This window comes from Epinephelus lanceolatus, chromosome 11 (genome assembly GCF_041903045.1).
Source record: "Epinephelus lanceolatus isolate andai-2023 chromosome 11, ASM4190304v1, whole genome shotgun sequence".
Classification (NCBI taxonomy): Eukaryota; Metazoa; Chordata; class Actinopteri; order Perciformes; family Serranidae; genus Epinephelus; species Epinephelus lanceolatus.
In genome coordinates, this window is record NC_135744.1 from 32946706 (window position 1) to 32966285 (window position 19580).

At 41.4% G+C, this 19580-nt stretch overlaps 3 protein-coding genes across 3 annotated transcripts; all 3 read left to right on the forward strand.

The window, feature by feature from the left end:
- The first annotated feature begins 5552 nt into the window (after nt 1-5552).
- Nucleotides 5553-11495, forward strand: arr3a (arrestin 3a, retinal (X-arrestin)). The gene is made up of 18 exons (XM_033648993.2): nt 5553-5653; nt 7244-7275; nt 7873-7903; nt 8012-8072; nt 8154-8198; nt 8298-8488; nt 8625-8684; nt 8796-8872; nt 9001-9136; nt 9265-9349; nt 9438-9510; nt 9601-9738; nt 10133-10216; nt 10308-10331; nt 10436-10485; nt 10623-10642; nt 10729-10759; nt 10983-11495. Exons 2-16 carry the CDS (start codon nt 7268-7270, stop codon nt 10625-10627), a joined length of 1068 nt encoding a protein of 355 aa, XP_033504884.1. The 5' UTR covers nt 5553-5653; nt 7244-7267; the 3' UTR covers nt 10628-10642; nt 10729-10759; nt 10983-11495.
- A 1579-nt stretch (nt 11496-13074) lies between these two features.
- On the forward strand, nt 13075-15602 carry znrd2 (zinc ribbon domain containing 2). The gene is made up of 4 exons (XM_033637898.2): nt 13075-13147; nt 13628-13779; nt 13878-13962; nt 14114-15602. The coding sequence occupies exons 1-4, from the start codon at nt 13132-13134 to the stop codon at nt 14548-14550; spliced, it is 690 nt and encodes a 229-aa protein (XP_033493789.1). The 5' UTR covers nt 13075-13131; the 3' UTR covers nt 14551-15602.
- A 184-nt stretch (nt 15603-15786) lies between these two features.
- On the forward strand, nt 15787-18998 carry fam89b (family with sequence similarity 89 member B). The gene is made up of 2 exons (XM_033651711.2): nt 15787-16536; nt 16836-18998. The coding sequence occupies exons 1-2, from the start codon at nt 16282-16284 to the stop codon at nt 17091-17093; spliced, it is 513 nt and encodes a 170-aa protein (XP_033507602.1). The 5' UTR covers nt 15787-16281; the 3' UTR covers nt 17094-18998.
- Nucleotides 18999-19580: the final 582 nt, after the last annotated feature.

A 19580-nucleotide genomic window follows, 5' to 3' on the forward strand; every position in this document is an offset into this window, starting at 1 on the left:
TAAAAGGTATTGATTCATTTCCACTGGATCCGCAAGATGGCGCTTGGAACTCATGAAACTGTAAACCACCGCTGGATCACCTTATGACATTTACAGTATGCATGATCCCATTAACCTGTTCGCAGTGGGATAAAGTAACGAAATACTCAACTACTGTGTATAAGTACAATTTTGAAGTATGTACTTAGAATATTTATAAGTAATGCAACATTATGGTCTAATTTATGGACTCATCTACATCTTAGAGAACATGTTGTACTTTTTACTTCACTTTATCATTTAAGAGCTATAGGCATGGTCAGTAGTTACTTTGCAGAAATAGATAATTAGTACATCATTAGTAAATTAGTAATTAGTAAATATAAATTAACTAATAATTTATTATATATTATTATGGAATAAGCTCCCCAGCAGTGGACTTTGTAAAGTGGGCTAATGAATTATCTCCATGTTAAACAACTAGACCATCAAAGTTACGAGCTCATTTTGGTGATAATACTTTTGTACTTTTATTTGAGTACATTTAAATGCAGAATCTTTACATATAACTGAGTATTTTATGACGTAGTAGACTACATCTACTTCTACTTAAACAAAAGATCTCAGTACCTCTTCCAGCACTGAATGTTAGGGGGCCTCGTAGCAAGGATTTGCAGTTGGGCCTCCAGTGACAAGCCGCTACACAGCCCCCTCTCTCTGTACATTAACCTGTCACCTTCACCTTTCCATCAAATACAGGTACAGCAGATGTAGGTTTTCTCCAGGTGCTTCCTCCCACAGTCCAAAGACATGCAGGTTAATTGGTGACTCTAGATTGCCCGTAGGTGTGAATGTGAGCGTGTCAGCCCTGTGATAGTCTGGCAACCTGTCCAGGGTGTACCCCACCTCTCGCCTAATGTCAGATGGGATAGGCTCCAGCCTCCCTGTGACCCTTAACAGGATAAGCGATTACAGAAAATGAATGGATGGAACCAGGTTGTCCAGGTATACTATTTTGAGGTAACTTGATTAAAGCCCCTGAAACCTTATTTCAAACCCTATATAATGTTAAATCAACATGACTACATTAGCAACAATCCAATGTAGAGTCAAACCTAAAATCAGCCTTAGATTTTATTAACTGGGTGGGTGGTTTCAAATGAAATTTGTACAGACATGAATGGTCCCCAGAGGTTGAATCGTACTGACTTTGGTGATCACCTGACTTTTCCTTTGGCACCGGCATGTGTTTTATGACCAAATACCTGCTAAACTAATGACATTCCGATGAGCCTTGGTTGTATTGTTGTTTAGAGCTGATTAGCAAATGTTAGCATGGCAATATGCTACGCTAAGATAGTGAACATTGTAAGAAATTAAACCTTCCTATTAGCATGTTAGCATAATGTTTGCATTTAGCTCAAAGCACTGCTGTGCCTCAGTACAGCCTCACAGAGCTGGTGACATGGCTGTAGACACAGAGTCTTGTTATGAGCTCATTTCACTAGTACATTACCTCATACTGTACTCAGCTAGCTTCATGTAATGTCCCTCATCATATTATTGGTGTGCATCATTTCATCTCCAACCTATAAATAATTGATTGTGCTTGTTGTGCCCTTTGGCTGACGCTCCTCACGAGACACACCACTATTAGTGGGTTCGGCCTTATAAAGAAGCCTGAGCCTCCTACTCCTACCTGCTCCTTCACTCAGCTGCTGCTAAATAAAACCTCTTAGGACATGGGTACTGTGCCAACTTGGGCTTTCATGACCAGGTGCTAACATGGCATTGGTCTCACGCTATATATATTTCTACCTGTCTGTTCTATTTTCATCGAGTGGTAATGTTTTCAAAAGAGAGGGCTTCATTTTGTATTACCAGTGCTTTGTTTGGATTAAAATTGATTTATATAAATAAAAATGTGACATATTTGGTGCAACTCAAACGCTGCAAAAATTGCTTTTAAGCTCTGTACGCTGGAATCAAATGGTAAGAACCTGTCTTGGTATATTAATCCTGGAATAAGAGTTACAGGGTTTTATCAGGGTGTGGTTAAAGAGGGCAGTGGTGAAGAGATGTGTGAAAGAACGAGAGACAAAAGAAAACATTTATGTTATTATTCTGCATTTTAATCTGGTGGCCTTTGTTCTTTGTGAACCACAATATTTTTGCGTGGGCTATCTTAGTACAAGCTTAAAGATTAAGTGGATTAAATATATCAGGTAGGCAGAGAGTCTCACTGTCTCTGTGTTTCTGTCGTTTACAACCTGCAATTAGGTTTTTAGATAAATGACAGTTTTCTCTCTGTTATTATTATCTATCTGTCTTCAGCCCACCTGTTTGTCACATTTCTACCGTAATATCATGCAGTTTCAGGCAAATCAGACTGATAAAGTGGTAGGGTTTTTTGTATAGCCATTTGCCACTATTTTGTTTTTATTCTGTATATTTGTGACACATATTTCTGATTTATTATGTACATACACACCAGAATTTTCAGATAATGCTCAACATCGACCATAACAATGATGTTAAATTCCAAAATATTTGCAGTCTTTTTCTCCCTTTCTCTCTTTTTATTTGTTTGTGATTGTTAGTCATGTGTTTATCAGGGAGATCCTCCTCCGAGGGAATCACACTGTCACATTGTGTTTGGGTTGATGATCAAACGGCTGCGGGCCAAAGTAGCCACGCTGTTTACAGGAAACACTGCAGACGAAACAGTGATTAATATGGAGGCAACGTGAGCCATTCTAATAAAACCTGAGCCTTCTACACATGTTTTATTTTAACTTGGCCTGATCACAAATAGGTACGGTTAAGCACCATGTCGCGAAGGCAAGAAAGTTTATACGACTGTGGAAAAGCTTCAGTGAATAGCTTCTTCCACTTGAAGCTTTATTTTCCCATTACACAAATCAAATTAAAACAACCTGAGCAATGAATAAGCTGATAAAGCTTTCACATAAGACTTCACCTGCACAGCCTCTCTATTTGGATCTGAGTGAAGTTACAGCTCAGTGAAGCCATGGTCACAAGACAGTGACCCTTGCCTTGTGGGGCATCCTGGTGGCCTGGAGGTCACTCTGCTAGATGGATTCCAGCTAAGACCTTTTGTCATGTTATCCCCCTCACTCATATTTTAATTATAAATATATATATACATACATTCTATTAAAGTATCCTTGAAAAAACAAGAATTCAGTCAGCGAACATTACCCTCAAATCAGTGTTGGAAAAATATGTGAGCCATCATATTGTCAACAACCCCCTTAAACTGGCCCTTATGTGCAGCATCTTCAAAGTTAAATAACATATTCTGCCTGTGTTTGTCTCAGCACTTCACAAGAAACCATTTATAGGACTGTGCCAATGTGCCAGCTGGAAAACAGCAAACTCTGACGTCTTGACTGGGATTAAAGTTTGAACTTTCAGCATGCTGTTGTTACATTGGAATTCGTGGAGTTTCAAAGGTCAAATGGGAATCTTTCAGGTGATTGTGGATAATCTCTGGCACGTTCCTGAGACACTGTTGAATAAGACAGCTTATTCTGACACTGCTGCCGATGCTCCTGTCATCCACACCGTAATGGGACTACGAGCCCTTAATCTGTTGAGATCAGACAGACTGGAATACTGAGAATCTCCATACTGCTCCACAAAGAGCTAAAAATATTGCACACCCTTTATTTGTATATTTAATTGTTTACTTTTTATTTTATTATATGAATTGAATATGAAGTTTATTTTTACTTTTGAACTTAAAAAAACACCTTATATAAACTGGTGTTTTTATAAGCTTCATTTTTAATAACTTTTGAGGGTTTTGTCTTTCATTCTGTTTCTTTTTATAGTGCTTTTATTGTTGGTTATCTGTTTCTGTTTTTAAAAATTGTATTTTTACTTGCTGTTTTATGTTATGCACAAGTATGCACTTTCATTAACTGTGAAGCTCATTGGTTGGTGGGAGAAATGTCCTTAAAGCTAGTATTTAAATTGAAAATATGCCATCTCTATTATGCGGGTGTCCAATCAATGTCAAGGGTAAATGTAGTCGACTGAAACAGTGAATACCTCAGTGCGAACTATATTGATTGAGAAAGCTGCATTCACAGCTGCAAAATCTGTTGTTCTTTCTGCATCCAGTGCCGTCATTTGACGTGACATTGATGTGGTTTGAGGAAGGAAAAACTACAGGTTGGATTTCGTCTCCAATAGCCAAGGGGTTGTGCTCAAGATGCCACTCAAAAACAGAACTTCCTTGTATTCTTCTCGTGTTTTGTAAACTGGCTATGCTTCCAACAGCAACAAATATAAGTGCAGAAGATATATGTCCTTTACAGCATTTTCCCTGACTCAGACATTTAGTCGTATTTATTTGAGCCAGAGTAAACAGCTGAAGAAATCATTCTTACAAACCCCACTGAAAAAAAAAATCCAACTGGACCAAAAGGTCATAGTCCAATGGCTCATTACCTGGAAAACAAAACCCACTTTTGTTTATTTAACTTAGTTCACAGAGGAGCTATTAAAGTAAAATATTAACTAAAAAGAGAAGTCTTTCTTAAGGACTCATATAAAGTCATATTATTTATGTTATGATTCATACATTATCTGTTAACTTGAGCAATGTGATAATGGAACGTAGAAAGTAGTGAGACCGACAGTCACTGAGCTCAGGCTCCAGAGTGTGTATTTTCGGAGCAAAGGGCCCCTGGAGAAGTGGGCTTTTGTTTTCGGGATAATGGCCTCTTGGACTATGAGCTTTCGGCCCAATAGGACATGATTCAAACTATTGGGGTTTTGGAATAATGGTCCTTTGGACCAATGGGCAGTCCCTGTGGAGAGAGGCCACGGCTACCTCTGCATGAGCTGTGTGGTCAGCGAGACGTCACCACTACACTGATGGAAAGGTAACCCAGCTTTTGGACCTATTTCTTAGAAGGTCCATCTCCAGTGCAGCATAGCTTTACTCGGTGTGGCCAAGAGTGACAATGGAAAAAAGGTGTAAGAGGATATGGGCGGCGAGGACCCTCCAGGACCTCAGCTGCTGAGAGCAAACAGCATCTGATGGTGCCTACATGAGCAACACTGAACAAATATAATTAGCAATAAGGGAAGATTCTTGAGATGCTTGCTCTCGATGACACAACACGGCCTATTGTTTGAAACAGGTGCAGCTCACAGATAGATCGCACTAATAATAGCAGCTCTAAAGGCTATTATTAAACACAAGTCAATCAACATATCCAGCAGCAGACCTCATGTCATAACACAGAGCACTTCCTTTTGGAGAAGTTAACCCTGATATGAAAAAGCAGTTAAACTGTAAGACCCTGATTTACTCTAATTTAAAGACTGCTTTGTTTGTGGAGGAACAAATGGGATTATCAGCCGACTACTACAACAGCCATGTGGCAGCTGTGTTGTTGTATGTTTGTCCCTGTGATTTAGCTAGCTGGTATTATTAAACCCTTTGTAGTCCAAAAAAGCTACCCACTGATTGCTTAACTGGATTATGGAGCAGGCAACAGCAGTAATAATGGACAAGTTAAGCCCAGTGATGCTCGGAGGGAGGCTGCGCGTATAAAAAGGCAGCTTGACCGATGCAGACCGGCTCTCTCCACTCTCCCTGACACACTCTACCAAGCTCCCAGACAACTGAGAAGAGGTAAGACTTCATGTTCATGGATGGATGAATGGATGGAAAGGTGGATGCCTGAACATAGTGGTGATACTAATGATCAAATACAGCTGTTGCCTGTAGTCCATTTGGGGCATGATTTTACTTTGTGATTAGGAAACACTGATGAGGAAAAACTACATGGGCTCATACTTGAATGATTATATTATGTATAGTTGTGCTTCACTGAGTAATATTACACCTTGAAGTTAGGCAGAAATGGCACTATGTAGTCTTTCGCAGGCCATTTTACAGCATATAAATAGGGGTTGCAAACATTTCTACAACAGACAGACATATGTGAAATAGATGTACATGCTTGTTTAATGCTAGTGTCAATGTATCAGGCGGCTATAGGTGGTCAAAGTATGGCTGCTGTAGAATAAATCGGCCTAAATGACTGCAGGTTTGCAGGTAAATGTACTAATCTCCCAAAATTCAGCTTGTTAATTAGTAGAGAATTGCAACCCTGATGCTGAGCTACAAGCACAGGCAGATACTGGTGAAATCATTTCACCATGCACGGATACAAGAAACAGTTCATCGGTTAGTTTTGGAGGAGATGGGACATCCAGCAATGATTGTGCTAGACTGAGCAATAATAAGAACAGAGCATGTATCCATTAATCCATCAATAATTGTATAATATAAAATGATCAAAAGACAGGAATGAGCCATAATTTTCTTCATTTGTATTTAGATTAGCTGCTGAACGATCACAGGTGCAGATTTTCTGCATATTTCACAGCTGTTAGCCAATCAGAATTGAGGAATGCATCTGTTGTGTACCTCTCTATGCACATGTAGCCTTTCTTCCTGTATCCACACAGTTATATGGTTCCTTTAGGACCACACAAGTCACATCAGGCTTCAAGTTGGGGCAGGACAGCTGTATGTAATGAGAACTGAACAATTAAGCTTTTATTTAATGTACCAATTTACCAATTTTAATGATTTAGTAGAACGCCAGGACGACACCAGACAGTCGGAAAATGCCTGACCGTAAATTAAAGACTCATCAAACCCCTCTTACAGCTCTCCAGTTAAGTTTGAAATCTCTAATTAGCCACAATTAATCAGATGCTTACAGGTCTCATAAAGTCTCTGTAATAATCCTTGTTACAGAGCTATAGAGGGCTAAAGTTAGGTTAGTGTCTCATTAAGTCCAGGAATACTGCAGCAAGTTACTGAATGGGTTTTATCCATTTAACTGTCCTGGAATAATCCAAACAGGCATCAGCTTTGGCACTGCTGTTACATTTGAGGGGAACACATTGTGACATAATCGTGAGTGTCGTGTAAATCTGGCCCTGGAGTTCGGCATGAGGCCTGTGTGTGTGTGGGACAGGGGGTCAGTTAGCAGATACAGAATAAAGGATAAGCCAGGAGCCCTTACACTGATGGTGTAATCTTATCGCAAGGGATTAACCTTCTGTACCCTGAAAACAAAACATTGCTCCGGCTGCTACAAAAGCTGACAGTTGGTGAAGGATCAGTGTCTTAATCACAACATCTGACTGATACTGTGACCTTTTGATAACCTGAAGTCACTTTTGTCTCATTTTTTTTTCCCAACAGAACACCTCCAAAGATCTTTCAGAGATGGCAAAGTAAGAGTTGTTTTCCTTTTGCTATTTCCTTTTTATCCCCCAAAGGAAGTTCTCTTACTTCAATCTCACCAGCTTACTTTAAAGTTAGTCAGATCGTCGGAGAGACTCATTTCTTTTGTTCAAAAAAGGTGAAACACTGACTTCAAAGCCTGCAATCACTTTTAAAACTGTACTCAGAGTTGCAGGCTTTGACCTGGGGTCAGCCAACTCCTAAAAGTAATGAGTAGCTTTAAAGTATTTATTTAAGGTTTGCAAAGGCTTAGTCAGTTGATGCGTCAGTTCAAATGCGGTCTGAGATGGTACCGCAGGTAATCAGCCAATCTGGATCCGTGCCAAACCATTTGTAGCTCCCTTACCTGGGCCAGCCTCTCAATCCGGGCGCAATGAGGTAAAGCTGCTCCACACTTAGCTGTTCCTAACTGGATAAAAGGGAAAAGGATTACTAGTCCTTCTGCTGCCTGCAAAGGAACATACATCACCTTCAGAGTCTAAAACTAATCATTATTGTATCTGGCCAGTCCAGACAGTAGCTCTGTCTGGGTTTTTAAATCAGACATAAATAGTCTTAAAGTGGTGTTTCTCCTCTTTTTTCCACAGGGTTTTCAAGAAGACCAGTGGAAACGGAGGGGTGAGCTACACTTGCTGATTTGTCTTGAGTTAAAACACACTTGGAAACAAACTTACTGTCAATAAGCTCTGAAACACTCAACTGTTTTCACTTTATTCTGCCTTACAGCTGACCCTCTACCTGGGGAAGAGAGACTATGTGGACCACGTGAAGGAAGTGGACAAAGTTGGTACGTTTTGTCGCCTTCAGTGAGTGTGTGTCTGCGTGTGTGTGCAGCTGCGTAATATAATATTTTCTGTCACCTTTTCAGAGGGTGTTGTCAAGCTGGACCCAGCAGACTTTGGAGACAGAAAAGGTAACATCTAAAAAAGATCCACTTTCCTTCAAAACCCTCCCAAGTCGAGTCATTAAGAATTCGTAATGAAATACTGAATCGACTATTATGTGTTGACAGTATTTGTGCAGCTGGCATGTGCCTTCCGCTACGGCAGCGACGACCTGGATGTGATGGGTCTGTGCTTCAGGAAGGACATCTGGATCCAACATGTCCAGATCTACCCTGAGTGCCACAAGCCCACTCTGACCCCCATGCACGACACCCTGCTGAAGAAGGCTGGAGACAACTCACACCCTTTCACTTTCGAAGTACGACAACATGTTTAGAGTGTACAAAATACAATGAAACAATTTGCCATCCTCAAATTCCGTCGACAACTTGACATTGTTTTTTTAATTCATAATCATTTGGGGACTAAAAAAACATTCTTCTTTTTATTTTTAGATTCCCAATGACCTGCCATGCTCAGTGTCTCTGCAGCCTGGACCAGATGACAAGGGGAAGGTAAAACTCGTGTTAATCTGCACCACTCACCTCCCCGTATCTTACACCCTTTAGGCAAGTGTGTCTAATGTCGCCACTGGTCATTGTAATGGTTTTATTTTTGTTTCACAGGCCTGTGGTGTCGACTTCGAGGTCAAAACTTACCTTGCCAAGGAAAAGTGCAACCCTGATGAGAAGATTGAAAAGAAGTGAGCATGCTTTCATTTTGTTCACCATCACATCTCACCTTTCAGCTGTTTCACTACTCCACTACTCACTACTCACTACTCCTCTACTCCATCTTTCTGTCCCTCCTCTGTCCCACTCCGCCCCACAGGGACACAGCTCGCCTTATCATTCGTAAAATCCAGTACGCCCCCTCTCAGGTGGGCGCCGGGCCCAAGGCTGACCTCTGCAAAAGCTTCATGATGTCCGACAAGCCTGTTCACATAGAAGCTTCAATGGAGAAAGATGTACAGTAGCAAAACTAAATTGATTAAAGTGTCATGTATCAGCTAGTCTAAGTGTTGATGTTTCTAGACTGAGTTTGAATGCCACCATCTTCCACCTTTAACTGGTTGTTTCCTGGTTTTGACCACAGCTCTACTTCCATGGCGAATCAATCCCAATCAAAATCAAAATCAACAACGAGAGCAACAAAACCGTCAAGAAATTCAAAATCACTGGTGGGTACCTCTAAAAACACTTTCATATAGATTTAATATGACTGTTACTAAGGGCACAACATAATCATCCATTTCCTTCTTCTCACAGTGGACCAAACCACGGACATCGTCCTCTACTCGGCAGACAAATACACTAAGACTGTTCTCACCCAAGAGTTTTCGTAAGTGGACAGAAAACTGACGGCAAATGTCAAGCATCAAGTGTGCAGCTTGGTATGTTGACGTATGGGTTTGTGCTTTATCCTTCACAGAGAGACAGTAGAGCCCAGCGGCACCTACGAGAACACTCTGAGCATCACCCCGCTGCTGTCTGAAAACAAGGAGAAGAGAGGGCTCGCACTGGATGGACGACTCAAGGATGAGGACACTAACTTGGCCTCCACCACTGTGTGAGTGCACAACCACAGCAGACAGAATCAAAGGGGAACTACGAACATTTTCAAAATGAAAACATGTCATTCCCATGGTCTCAGACAGTCCAAAAAGACTAGTAAACACGAACAACTCTCTACCAAATCCAAAAAGTAGAGTGCTAAAACTCAGATCTTTATACACTATGACATCACAAGTTTGAGACTCACTTCTCCGGCTTCTGGCTTTGAGAGAGAGTAGCTCATCAATTCTTAATATAGGTGGTGTTCCCCTTTAAGTATGACTTGTGTGGAATTCATGCAGCTCATTTGCATCGCTGCATGTCCATAATATCTTATAACAGTTTTAAAAAAGACACTTAACTGAATTAAACCTCCCAATCTCTCAAATCCAAATACCTCCTCTCTGCAGGCTGCGACCGGGATTAGAAAAAGAAGTGTTGGGAATCTTGGTTTCCTACAAGGTTAAAATTAACCTCATGGTGGCCGGAGGAGGGTAAGCATCCTTTTTTTTGTGTACGGAAAATGTATCATTGTTGTTTTTTAAAGATTAAAATTAACTCAAACTCTGTCTTGTCTTTCTGTAGCCTGCTGGGCGGCCTCACTGCCAGGTGAGTAAAGTTTATTTATAATCATATCACAGCCCACGCAGCCAGTTAATTGTGACCACACATCACCTGTATTGTTCTGACTGGTTGGTGTGTTTTCTCTGCAGTGACGTCACAGTGGAGCTGCCATTGTTGCTCATGCACCCCAAACCTGAAGGTATTTTTTAATCACTCACACACTAAACTGCCAGATTTGCCTCAACACTATCTTGCTCGTGGCTTTTCTAATGATTTCACCCTCTCATCCTCTTACTTTCTTCCTCTCACATCTACCGCACACATCAATCTGAGCAGAGTAAAGACTGCACATCAGCGTAAGTATAAAATCACTTTTGTTTTGGAGCTATCTACCCAGAAATCACATTAATATTTATTTATTTTTAATGTTGTTATCTTGCAGTGTCTTGAAAGAAAACTCCCCCATAGTCAAGGTAAGGTTCATACACACTATGGTTCAGATTAGTATTCAAATGATAAACATTTAATCATAACCTACAAGGTATTAAAATGTTGGGGATTATTTTATACTATTCAAAAAAGTAATTTCCCCCTTTACAGTAGGCTACAATGAATGCATCATCCATATAGTATTCTAATGAGAGATGTCCTCACACCGTGCATTATAAACTTCTCTCTGTGTTTACTTCTTCCCAGAGAGGATGTTACCCTGGAGGTTGAGGAGAAACCCACAGAAAGACAACGAGGGGAAATGACACAAACCAAAGAAGAAGAAGGATGTGACTGTGTAATGAATCCAAATAACATTCACCAAGCAACAGAGGAGAATTACCTTGAGAATACACCAAGGATATACCAGATGTGATAGTCCCCTCACAGATTTTGTTGTCCTTGTTTTGTTGTTTAATTGATGTGGTTTAGCTGTGTAGAGGGAGTATTCTGACTCAGAAGTTGTATCCAACATTTAGAGACCAAAGACATGCGTAGAATCAGACATACATACCAGTACAAAATAAAAATCCCTTTCACCTCACATCAGAGTGTGAGAGGGGGGAGTCACTCAAGCCACTGTGCTTTGGATAAGTGATACGCTCATCTGTTATTATGAGTGGCACTTTTCTCCTTCTGTGAAATGTATCAGATAACAGTGTGTTTTTGACATCATGTAAAAGAACCCATAATGCAATAAAAATTATTGTAAAAACAGAATTCTTGTTGTGGGGGATTTGTTTATGTTTCTGTCTCTGCTGCTGTCTTTTGGTAGGACGTCTGCTCTCATTCACTTGTCCCACAAAATGCAACATCACATTTTTACTTACTTTTTTACTTATGGTGCAATCTGGTATTATTTGTTACATTTAAGATGTTATTGGGACACAAAATATGAAACATAGGAAGATAGGCTAGTGAGAGAATTTGAGGAACCCACACACAGAAATTATTAGCTACAGTAATTAACACAATGGCCAGACCATCATGCACACCCACTTTGGCGGCTCTACCGCTTACTGTTCAGAAGGATCAGCAGCTGGTGATCTGGGTTATCGCACCATAACTCTGATTCTAACCTTAACATCAAAACCAAGTCTGAACCCGCAAACAGGCCTTTGAAGGTCTGTCTGAAGGTGAGGAAGGGTCAAAATGTCCTCACTCTCAGGGTCTAAAACTAAAATTGGTCGCCACAAAGATACACACACACTTACATACTACATATTTCTATTGCTATCTTATTCTGCAGGGGTCATGATGAATGGCAGGTGCCTTTCTCTAGTAGAGGGGACAAACATTTGGGACTTTCTCCATGTCTCTCTCCATTGCGCCAAAACATTCAAACAACATCTCTCTATGTGTGTTTCTCTACATCTCCACTGTGTCTAAATTTCACACTATATTCGAATAAAAAATGCAAGACCTTACAAATAAAGTTCCCTGTTTATATCACAGTAGAAATATGATGTTCATTTTTCCAGAGATGCTCTTGGTTTGTCCGTGTGTTTGCTAATAATCAATTATTTTTCAAATATCATTAGACCTTAGAGAGTTGGATTATACTTTTAGGAAAGTAACTGCAGCATCTGCTTCCAAAATACACAATTCAGTCCTTAGCCTACCGTACAATGTTAGATTCTTCAAGTCAAATCAAGGACAAACAGGTTAAACAAACAGCTTTTATCCAAAACAACAGCTGCACTGTGAGAATATGCATAAGTGCAATACAAGGGATCTGCGCAGCAGGCTAAATGCCCTGCATGTGTGTTTTGCAGTGTTTTGTAAGTGTAATATTTATTACTGTTTTACTTTTCCTCTTTATTTCATAGTTTGTTGTTGATTTCATAAGCTCCTTTGCTTTATTTGCACTGAGGAGGTTGCATTCAATGTTATTGAACAATGTACAAGGACAATAAAGACATACTATCTTCTATCTGTTCTATCAAAATATGCAGTATTACTGAGACTGAAAACCACCATTTCTTCTTCTACTGTAATCATTCAATAACCAAAATACTGTCATAATGTAAAATTGTTAATGGGATTCAGAAATAAATACAAACATTTGGGAAGGAACCCCACAAAAAGTTTGCATTATAAATGTAATTTCATAATAATGAGTTAATTGTTAATCTTTAACCCATATTATATTAGAAGATACTGCGCATATGTATTCTACATTTATTGAAATTAATTTATGTAATTTAAGAAATAAATAAGGGACATTGAGGCAGACCATCCAGGAGGAGGCAGTAATGAGACGTTCAGGATCACGTTAAGACTCCAACTGTCGTAAAACCGCAGAGGAAGACGGCAGTCTGACGTCATCACGCACAACGTGTAGCACTGAGGCAACATGGCTCTGAATGGAGGTATGTGAACTTAGGAGCATTTAGGCAAGCTAACTCTGACATTTCTCTTAGTCGCCTGTGCTGTTGATAATGGACTATTTCCTCGTACATTTAGGAGTTGGTTTTCGTGTGTTATTTTATTTTTACGTGGATTTGTCGTCACCACCGTGGAGATAAGCGTTAGCTGACGTTAGCCCGGTTGACTTGCTAGCTAGTTTATCATCATTTCCTAGCAGAGCACTGCGGCAAAACACGTTTTATAATATAACAACGGAAAAGGGTGGTAAACAAATATACTAATAAGTGTTAAAGTCTCGTAATAACTAAATAATAAAATGGGCAAAGTGCTAACATAGATACATGAACACGTTACAGAAGTGCTGGGGACTGTTTATATGTGTCATCACAGCTAAACTGAGTTTTAGAGGATAACTGTGCAGGGTAATGTTTGTGTAAGTGCAATACAGTTAAATTAAATGGGCACTCTGTTACTGACCCCAGATGACGAGGACTTTGAGTGGGAGCCTCCAACAGAGGCAGAGATGAAGGTGATCCAAGCTCGCAGGGAGCGACAAGACAAAATCAGCAAGCTGATGGGAGACTACCTGCTCAAAGGATACAAGATGCTGGGAGAGTCCTGTGACGTGTGTGGGGTGAGTTCAGTGGGCTTTTATGCTGGGGTTGCGGAAATATTATAGAAAGGAGGGTGTGGCTTAAGGTGTGTGTTGAAATATTTGTTTTGTGTTTCCAGACGATTCTTCTCCAGGACAAACAGCACAAAAACTACTGTGTCTCATGTCAGGAGCTGGACTCTGATGTTGACAAGGACAACCCAGGTAATATGCACACTCAAGTTTAATGCACATGGGTAATCAATAAACCAGCTGTCACATGAGCTGTCTCTCCTGTGTCCTCTGTTTCATCCTCACTCCTTGAGCCTTTTGTAAATGCTATTTGTGCTTGTCCCCATGTCTCCCTTCCCGTTAGCTCTGAATGCGCAGGCAGCATTATCCCAAGTGAGAGAGAGACAGCTTGCAGCCCAGTCCCCTGCACTGTCCCAGACCCCTGAACTCAACGGAGGCCCCAGCTCCAGTCAGGTGGGTGCATCAGTTCCTCAGCCCAGACCGGAGCACTGTGAGGGGGCTGCTGCAGGGGGAAGAGCTCTCCTGCCTCCGCCTGCTGTCCCTTCTACTCCACCTACTGCCCCCACCCCAGTTCTGCCACCTACCCGCCCCACAGTTAGTCCACAGAGCGCTGCCCTCCAACCTGTGTTGCATGAAGCTGAGGAAGCTGTTCTAACCAAACTTCGCTGGGCCACTAACCAGCTACAGAGTTCAGCCTCCCTGGAGTCAAGTATTCAGCTCTGCAGCCTCATCACCAGCTGTGCCAACTCGCTGCGCAGCCTCAAGGACCTCAGCCAGTGACCATCATGGAAAAGGTTACAACCCTAGATTAATGGGAATGCTGTTTCTACTTGCCTCTGTCCTGGAATACTGACTCTGGTTTGCTGCTTTGCAGCATCTGTCATAGACTGAATCCTCGCATAAAGCTGAATTCAAAACTGGTCAGGAAATGCACTTGAAATAGGATTAAAATGAAAAGTTTGCAAGTTGCTATTGAGTTAACATACATATATGGCTGCCGGAAATATGTTGCATTGTTTCATAATATGTTTAAGGACAAATATTTGAACCTTTGACAGTTTTTTGTCAGTTTGTAAGTTATGATGTAGTGATAAGAACGGAACATTTCTAAATGCACATTCATCATTGGTATGAATTTAAAAACACCTGCCCATTAAAACATTTAAAAATATGATTTGATCTACATTCTACAGTAAAAGACTGCTGATGTATTTAGCTGATTGGCATTGGTTAATCCAAAATGGCCACCACATTGACACATGGAAAAAAGAAAACATCCCTTCTCTGATTTGTTTTTGATTCATAATATCTAAAATGGTGCTGATTTGCAAATGACAAAATTCAAACAAAAGCTAAAACCCTATAGGTTTGCCTGCACAAGCAAGAGTGCCTGTGCTAAAATACAATATACTAGTCTGTAAGTTACCAGTTAAGATGTGGTCTGTTGGTATATTGTTAACACCAGTCCTCTGATCAGAGGTGCATTTTTCTATTTACTGTTCAGTCTGACATTCAGATGGATTTCTTTTGTCTCTGACTCTCCGTTGATGCAAAGATTGTCATTGTGTGCCAGCAGTTGTAAGGTTTTTATTGTAAATATATTTGATACATGATGGTGACGATGGTCATGTGATTCAGTGATGCTCAGATGAGAGGGGGGCAACATTCAGGAGTCAAACTCATAATTCTTTATTCGTTAAAACCATCTAGAGCAAATAAAGTTTGCACTGTCCATCGATAGGCAGCACTTCATGTTAGATAAAAGCAGCTTCAGTGTTGTCCAAGGCAGTTAGAGTTTTCTAATTATGCACCTGAATAAAGTTTTGCCTGTTCAGGAGTTCTGCAGTTTGTTTCTTTCCACAAGAGGGCGCCAAATGCAAGACGCAATATTAACGTTTTCAGTACCATTAAACATGTAAAGTGCATTTATGTTTACGAGTTGTTGCGTGCATTACATCTGCTGCCATTTTATGCATCTTTGTTTAAACATAAGTCGCCACTATTGTCAGGCATGTTTATTTATTTATTGTTTCTTTACTGTTGTTAAGTTATTCATCTTCCAGTCGAGCCAATCATGGCTTTGTTTAGGATGTCAGAGTGGTTTGGCTGTAAATGCATCTCAGCAGTGATCCAGATGAATCAAACAGCCACTGACAGCCTCCCTTTACCCCAGACTGTAGCGGGGCGTGGCGCGGTCACCGCCAGGCGGAGCCGGGGGCTGTCTGTGTCGGTGAACTCTACATAAAGGAGAGGAAACACAACAAAGCCAGGAAGCCTGACAAGTGGGAATTCACTCCTTCTCCTGCCTGCTCACATCCACAAAGCAGGGATGCACTGACTCACTGTTGCCTGTGAAAACCTGTTTCCAAGAGTCGCGACACCGCTGCTGCTGCTGCTGCTGCTGGAGAGAACAAAATAGCACCTCTGTGTGATGGTGAGACAGCATTAGACTGTATGCATATTTGAAGTGTGGCGTTGTGTCTCTTGTTGAATCAGCTGTGCAGCGTTAGGATGAACGGGAGTCGGTGCAGCGCGGCGGATTGTCCGGTGGGTTGTGTCTCGTCTGTGGAGGGGCTGCCGCCGCTGCCCAGAGGCCTGAGCGGCATCCTGAACTCCAGCGGCGGGTCGTGGCGGGACATCGAGAAGGTGCACAGCAAGAGAGCGCGCATCCAGGCCGACATCAGCTGGGGTGGCGGGGACGCGGTGCGCGGTCACGGCAAACCTGGAGGACTGGACGCTGCTCTGGCTCTGCTGCGAAAAGAGATGGTAAGGTGGCCTAAGAATATCCTGCCTTTATCTATATAACGGTATGTCTTAAAAGCATTAAAATTGCAATGTTCTGTTCAAGGAAAACCTAGGATTTCTGAGTTGGACAAAATAATCCACAAAAGACATATTAAAGTTTGGGTCATTGGATAAAGTTTGCTCAGTTGTCATGGTGATGGCTTTGCTTGAGATTAGATTATTCTGTCAAGCTACTTTTCAAGGTGAGAAATGAACTCCCACACTCAATGCCCTCCTTCTTTGGTGGCCATGAGCACATATGCTGTGTTTCTGTGCAACAGGTTGGTCTGCGTCAGCTCGACATGTCCCTGCTGTGCCAGCTGTGGTCCCTCCACGAGGCCATCCAGGAGTACAAGGGCTCCTCGCTTCTGTCTTCACTCAGTGCCGATAATGGATCCTCAGAGGAGGAGGAGGAGGATGAAGATGAGGAGGAGACAGGCATTCTGTCACAGTCCCCGCCTTCCTCGTCCTTGTCTCTGCCTCCACCCAGCAGCAACTCCAGGGACCAGTGGATTAAAGACTCCTTTCATATTCCCTGATGAGGATACTGTATATGCACACACACACACACACACGCTCTATGCACTATGTGTGTGCTGTTTTCTCTAAGTTAATGCCTTCATATTTACACAGGTTTTTATGCCATGCTTTTTTTGTCCAGATTGTTTTTCTGGCTGTGGTCCAACCAAATGACAGAAAATCAATTGCTGTGCAATACAGCTGGTGACTGGCTGTTCATTAGCTCCTAATCCTGCACTAATATAGTGTCAAATTTCCCACTGATTGTGTATCTGCAGCAAAAAGAAGGGCAAGTAATAGAGAAAAGAATCACGACAGACCAGTGAGATCACATGTTATCAGCTTTTTGCTCTTCATTGCATACTCCTCATGCGACTACATGCTGCTTGCTTGTCACTACATTTGAGCTGGGTGCAGTCGGTCTGGGAATTATCGTACAATCAGGTCTGATTCCACTTTTGATACATCTAATGTTAATGGATTCCTGATAATTCCAGACTTTGCAGGATCCCGTTCTGTAAATTCCTGAGACCCCAAAGTCCCAATGTCCTCAAACGAGTACTTTCTAATAACAGTGTCTTAGCTTGTTACTGTTGCTTAAATTGGTCAAATGTGTTGCCATGTCAAACAAGTTTCAATCATAACATTTGATCAGGTTTTGTATCATGACCACTTTTGTGTTGGGATCAGCTGCAGGCTGACTTGGCAGAGATGGCTGCCATCTTGTTTTTACATGGATGAGTGTATTGCACTCTTTCTACCACTAGATGGCACAAAAAGTGTCCATGAACGAGGACAACAGGTCTAAGTTAAGCTAGTCTGAGTGGGCAGAAGTTCGTTGCATAGATCAGTCTCTCATTGGGCGGAACGAGCCACCCGCTGAAGTCCCGCCCTACCACCTTCAGTTGTGTAGCAGTTTTCAACAGTTTTCAACAAATCCTTTACTAACTTTTGCAGTGTTTGATCTTGTGGGGATGTAGCCATTTTTCTGCCATGGTTCGCATCCTGTAGGCGATATTTTTGTGGGCGTGTTACACCAAAACCTGTTTCCCCCCGGCAATATTTTTGCAAGTGCACCGTTGCTGTGGCACTGCCCAAAACGATTGTGATTGGTTGAAAGAAATACAAGCAGCCGGGACGTTTTTTTCCTCCAATCTTAAAGTGAGAGTCGGCCCAGCCAGACCTTTCTTTTCTTGAGAAAGGTCTGGTGAGCGAGACTAAAGTTAAGCAGAATGAAGTATAATGTGCAGCAAACCCAGGATGTCCTTATATGAGGACACAGGGTCTCAGGACCATATCAGAGGTTTTTTTTTGCCATGTAGTGTCTTTGAAGATCAGACATGCTGTCAATCAATAATCTGTATTCTCTTTACAGTAATTCTGTGAGCATCTGACAGTATACTAATTTTTCTGACCCAGATTTGAGGAGGACTTATTTTGAGATTCATGTTTAGCTTGTCATTCTGTAAAACAGAGACATCTCTTAATCTCTGCAACCTGACATTTCCTATTGAATTACAAGCTACTAGTGTGCACAGTCACTTCTGTATCTCAGCTGCCTTCTAACCTTTACGGTTTACATTCTATGTGGTGGTGCTGCTCATAATCCTGATCTTTTTTTCAGTATTATCTGTAGATAGTGTTCAAATGAAGCCAAATCCATAATGCAATATTAATTTGTCACAGTGGATTTTCCAACTTTGAATCACTGCTTTTTTTAAGACCAAACTTTCATAACTGTGCAGCGCATACGACTATCAAACTCTGTGTTGAAGAAGTGAAGTGGTACAGTCTGCCCAGTGGACACAGTTAAATAGTCTTGGATTAAATCACTTATCTCACTACATGTACTATAGTTTTCTAGACAGTCATTACAGTGACTCATTTTGTATCTACATCTTAAAATAAAACCACAGTGCACACCACAGTCCTGTAAGTTGTATCTGTATTTGAATTAAAAGATACTCCCAGGATGATGTTGCAACATGTGACCAACAGGGGACACACTGTCTCCAGCTGAGAAAGAGGGAGCTCCTGCAGACCTGCCTCCTCTGAGCTCACACTGACAGCGACAGAGTGGGGAAAACCATTTGCTGTGGGGACGAAGGGGAGTGACGTCTGAGCAGACAGTCTCATGCTGTTCTCTATTTATAATCAACATATGTTGTGGTTATTGTTAGCGTCTGTGTGCCTGTCTGTCTCTCACAGGCTAAGTGACTGTTTCACTGTGTGTGTTCATCTCTTTATCACCATGCATGTCTTCTCACCTGTTAGTTATTTGTGTCTCTTCAGTTTTTCTCCTGTCTGTCTCTCTTTGTCTTTTTGTTGTCCATCTGTTAGCTATTGCTGTTATTGATACATCACATAGTTACTGTAAGTGCTGTTAGCGCACTACAGTGAGAGCTGGGAAGGACCATAAGGTTAACTTAAGTTGTCGACACTTTAAAGGAACAGTATCTTAAGTGAGGTTGTATGAGGTGGTTATCTGTAGACAGTATAATACCTAC

Excerpts from the sequence above, each read along its gene's own strand:
- znrd2 (XM_033637898.2), top strand. Across the intron at positions 13,780-13,877 it reads AGTCCTGTGACGTGTGTGGG|ACGATTCTTCTCCAGGACAA; the intron begins GTGAGTTCAGTG and ends TTGTGTTTCCAG. Across the intron at positions 13,963-14,113 it reads TGTTGACAAGGACAACCCAG|CTCTGAATGCGCAGGCAGCA; the intron begins GTAATATGCACA and ends CCTTCCCGTTAG.
- fam89b (XM_033651711.2), top strand. The coding sequence starts at position 16,282 with ATGAACGGGAGTCGGTGCAGCGCGGCGGATTGTCCGGTGGGTTGTGTC. Across the intron at positions 16,537-16,835 it reads CTCTGCTGCGAAAAGAGATG|GTTGGTCTGCGTCAGCTCGA; the intron begins GTAAGGTGGCCT and ends TCTGTGCAACAG.
- arr3a (XM_033648993.2), top strand. Across the intron at positions 7,904-8,011 it reads AGACCAGTGGAAACGGAGGG|CTGACCCTCTACCTGGGGAA; the intron begins GTGAGCTACACT and ends TCTGCCTTACAG. Across the intron at positions 9,511-9,600 it reads GTTCTCACCCAAGAGTTTTC|AGAGACAGTAGAGCCCAGCG; the intron begins GTAAGTGGACAG and ends TATCCTTCACAG.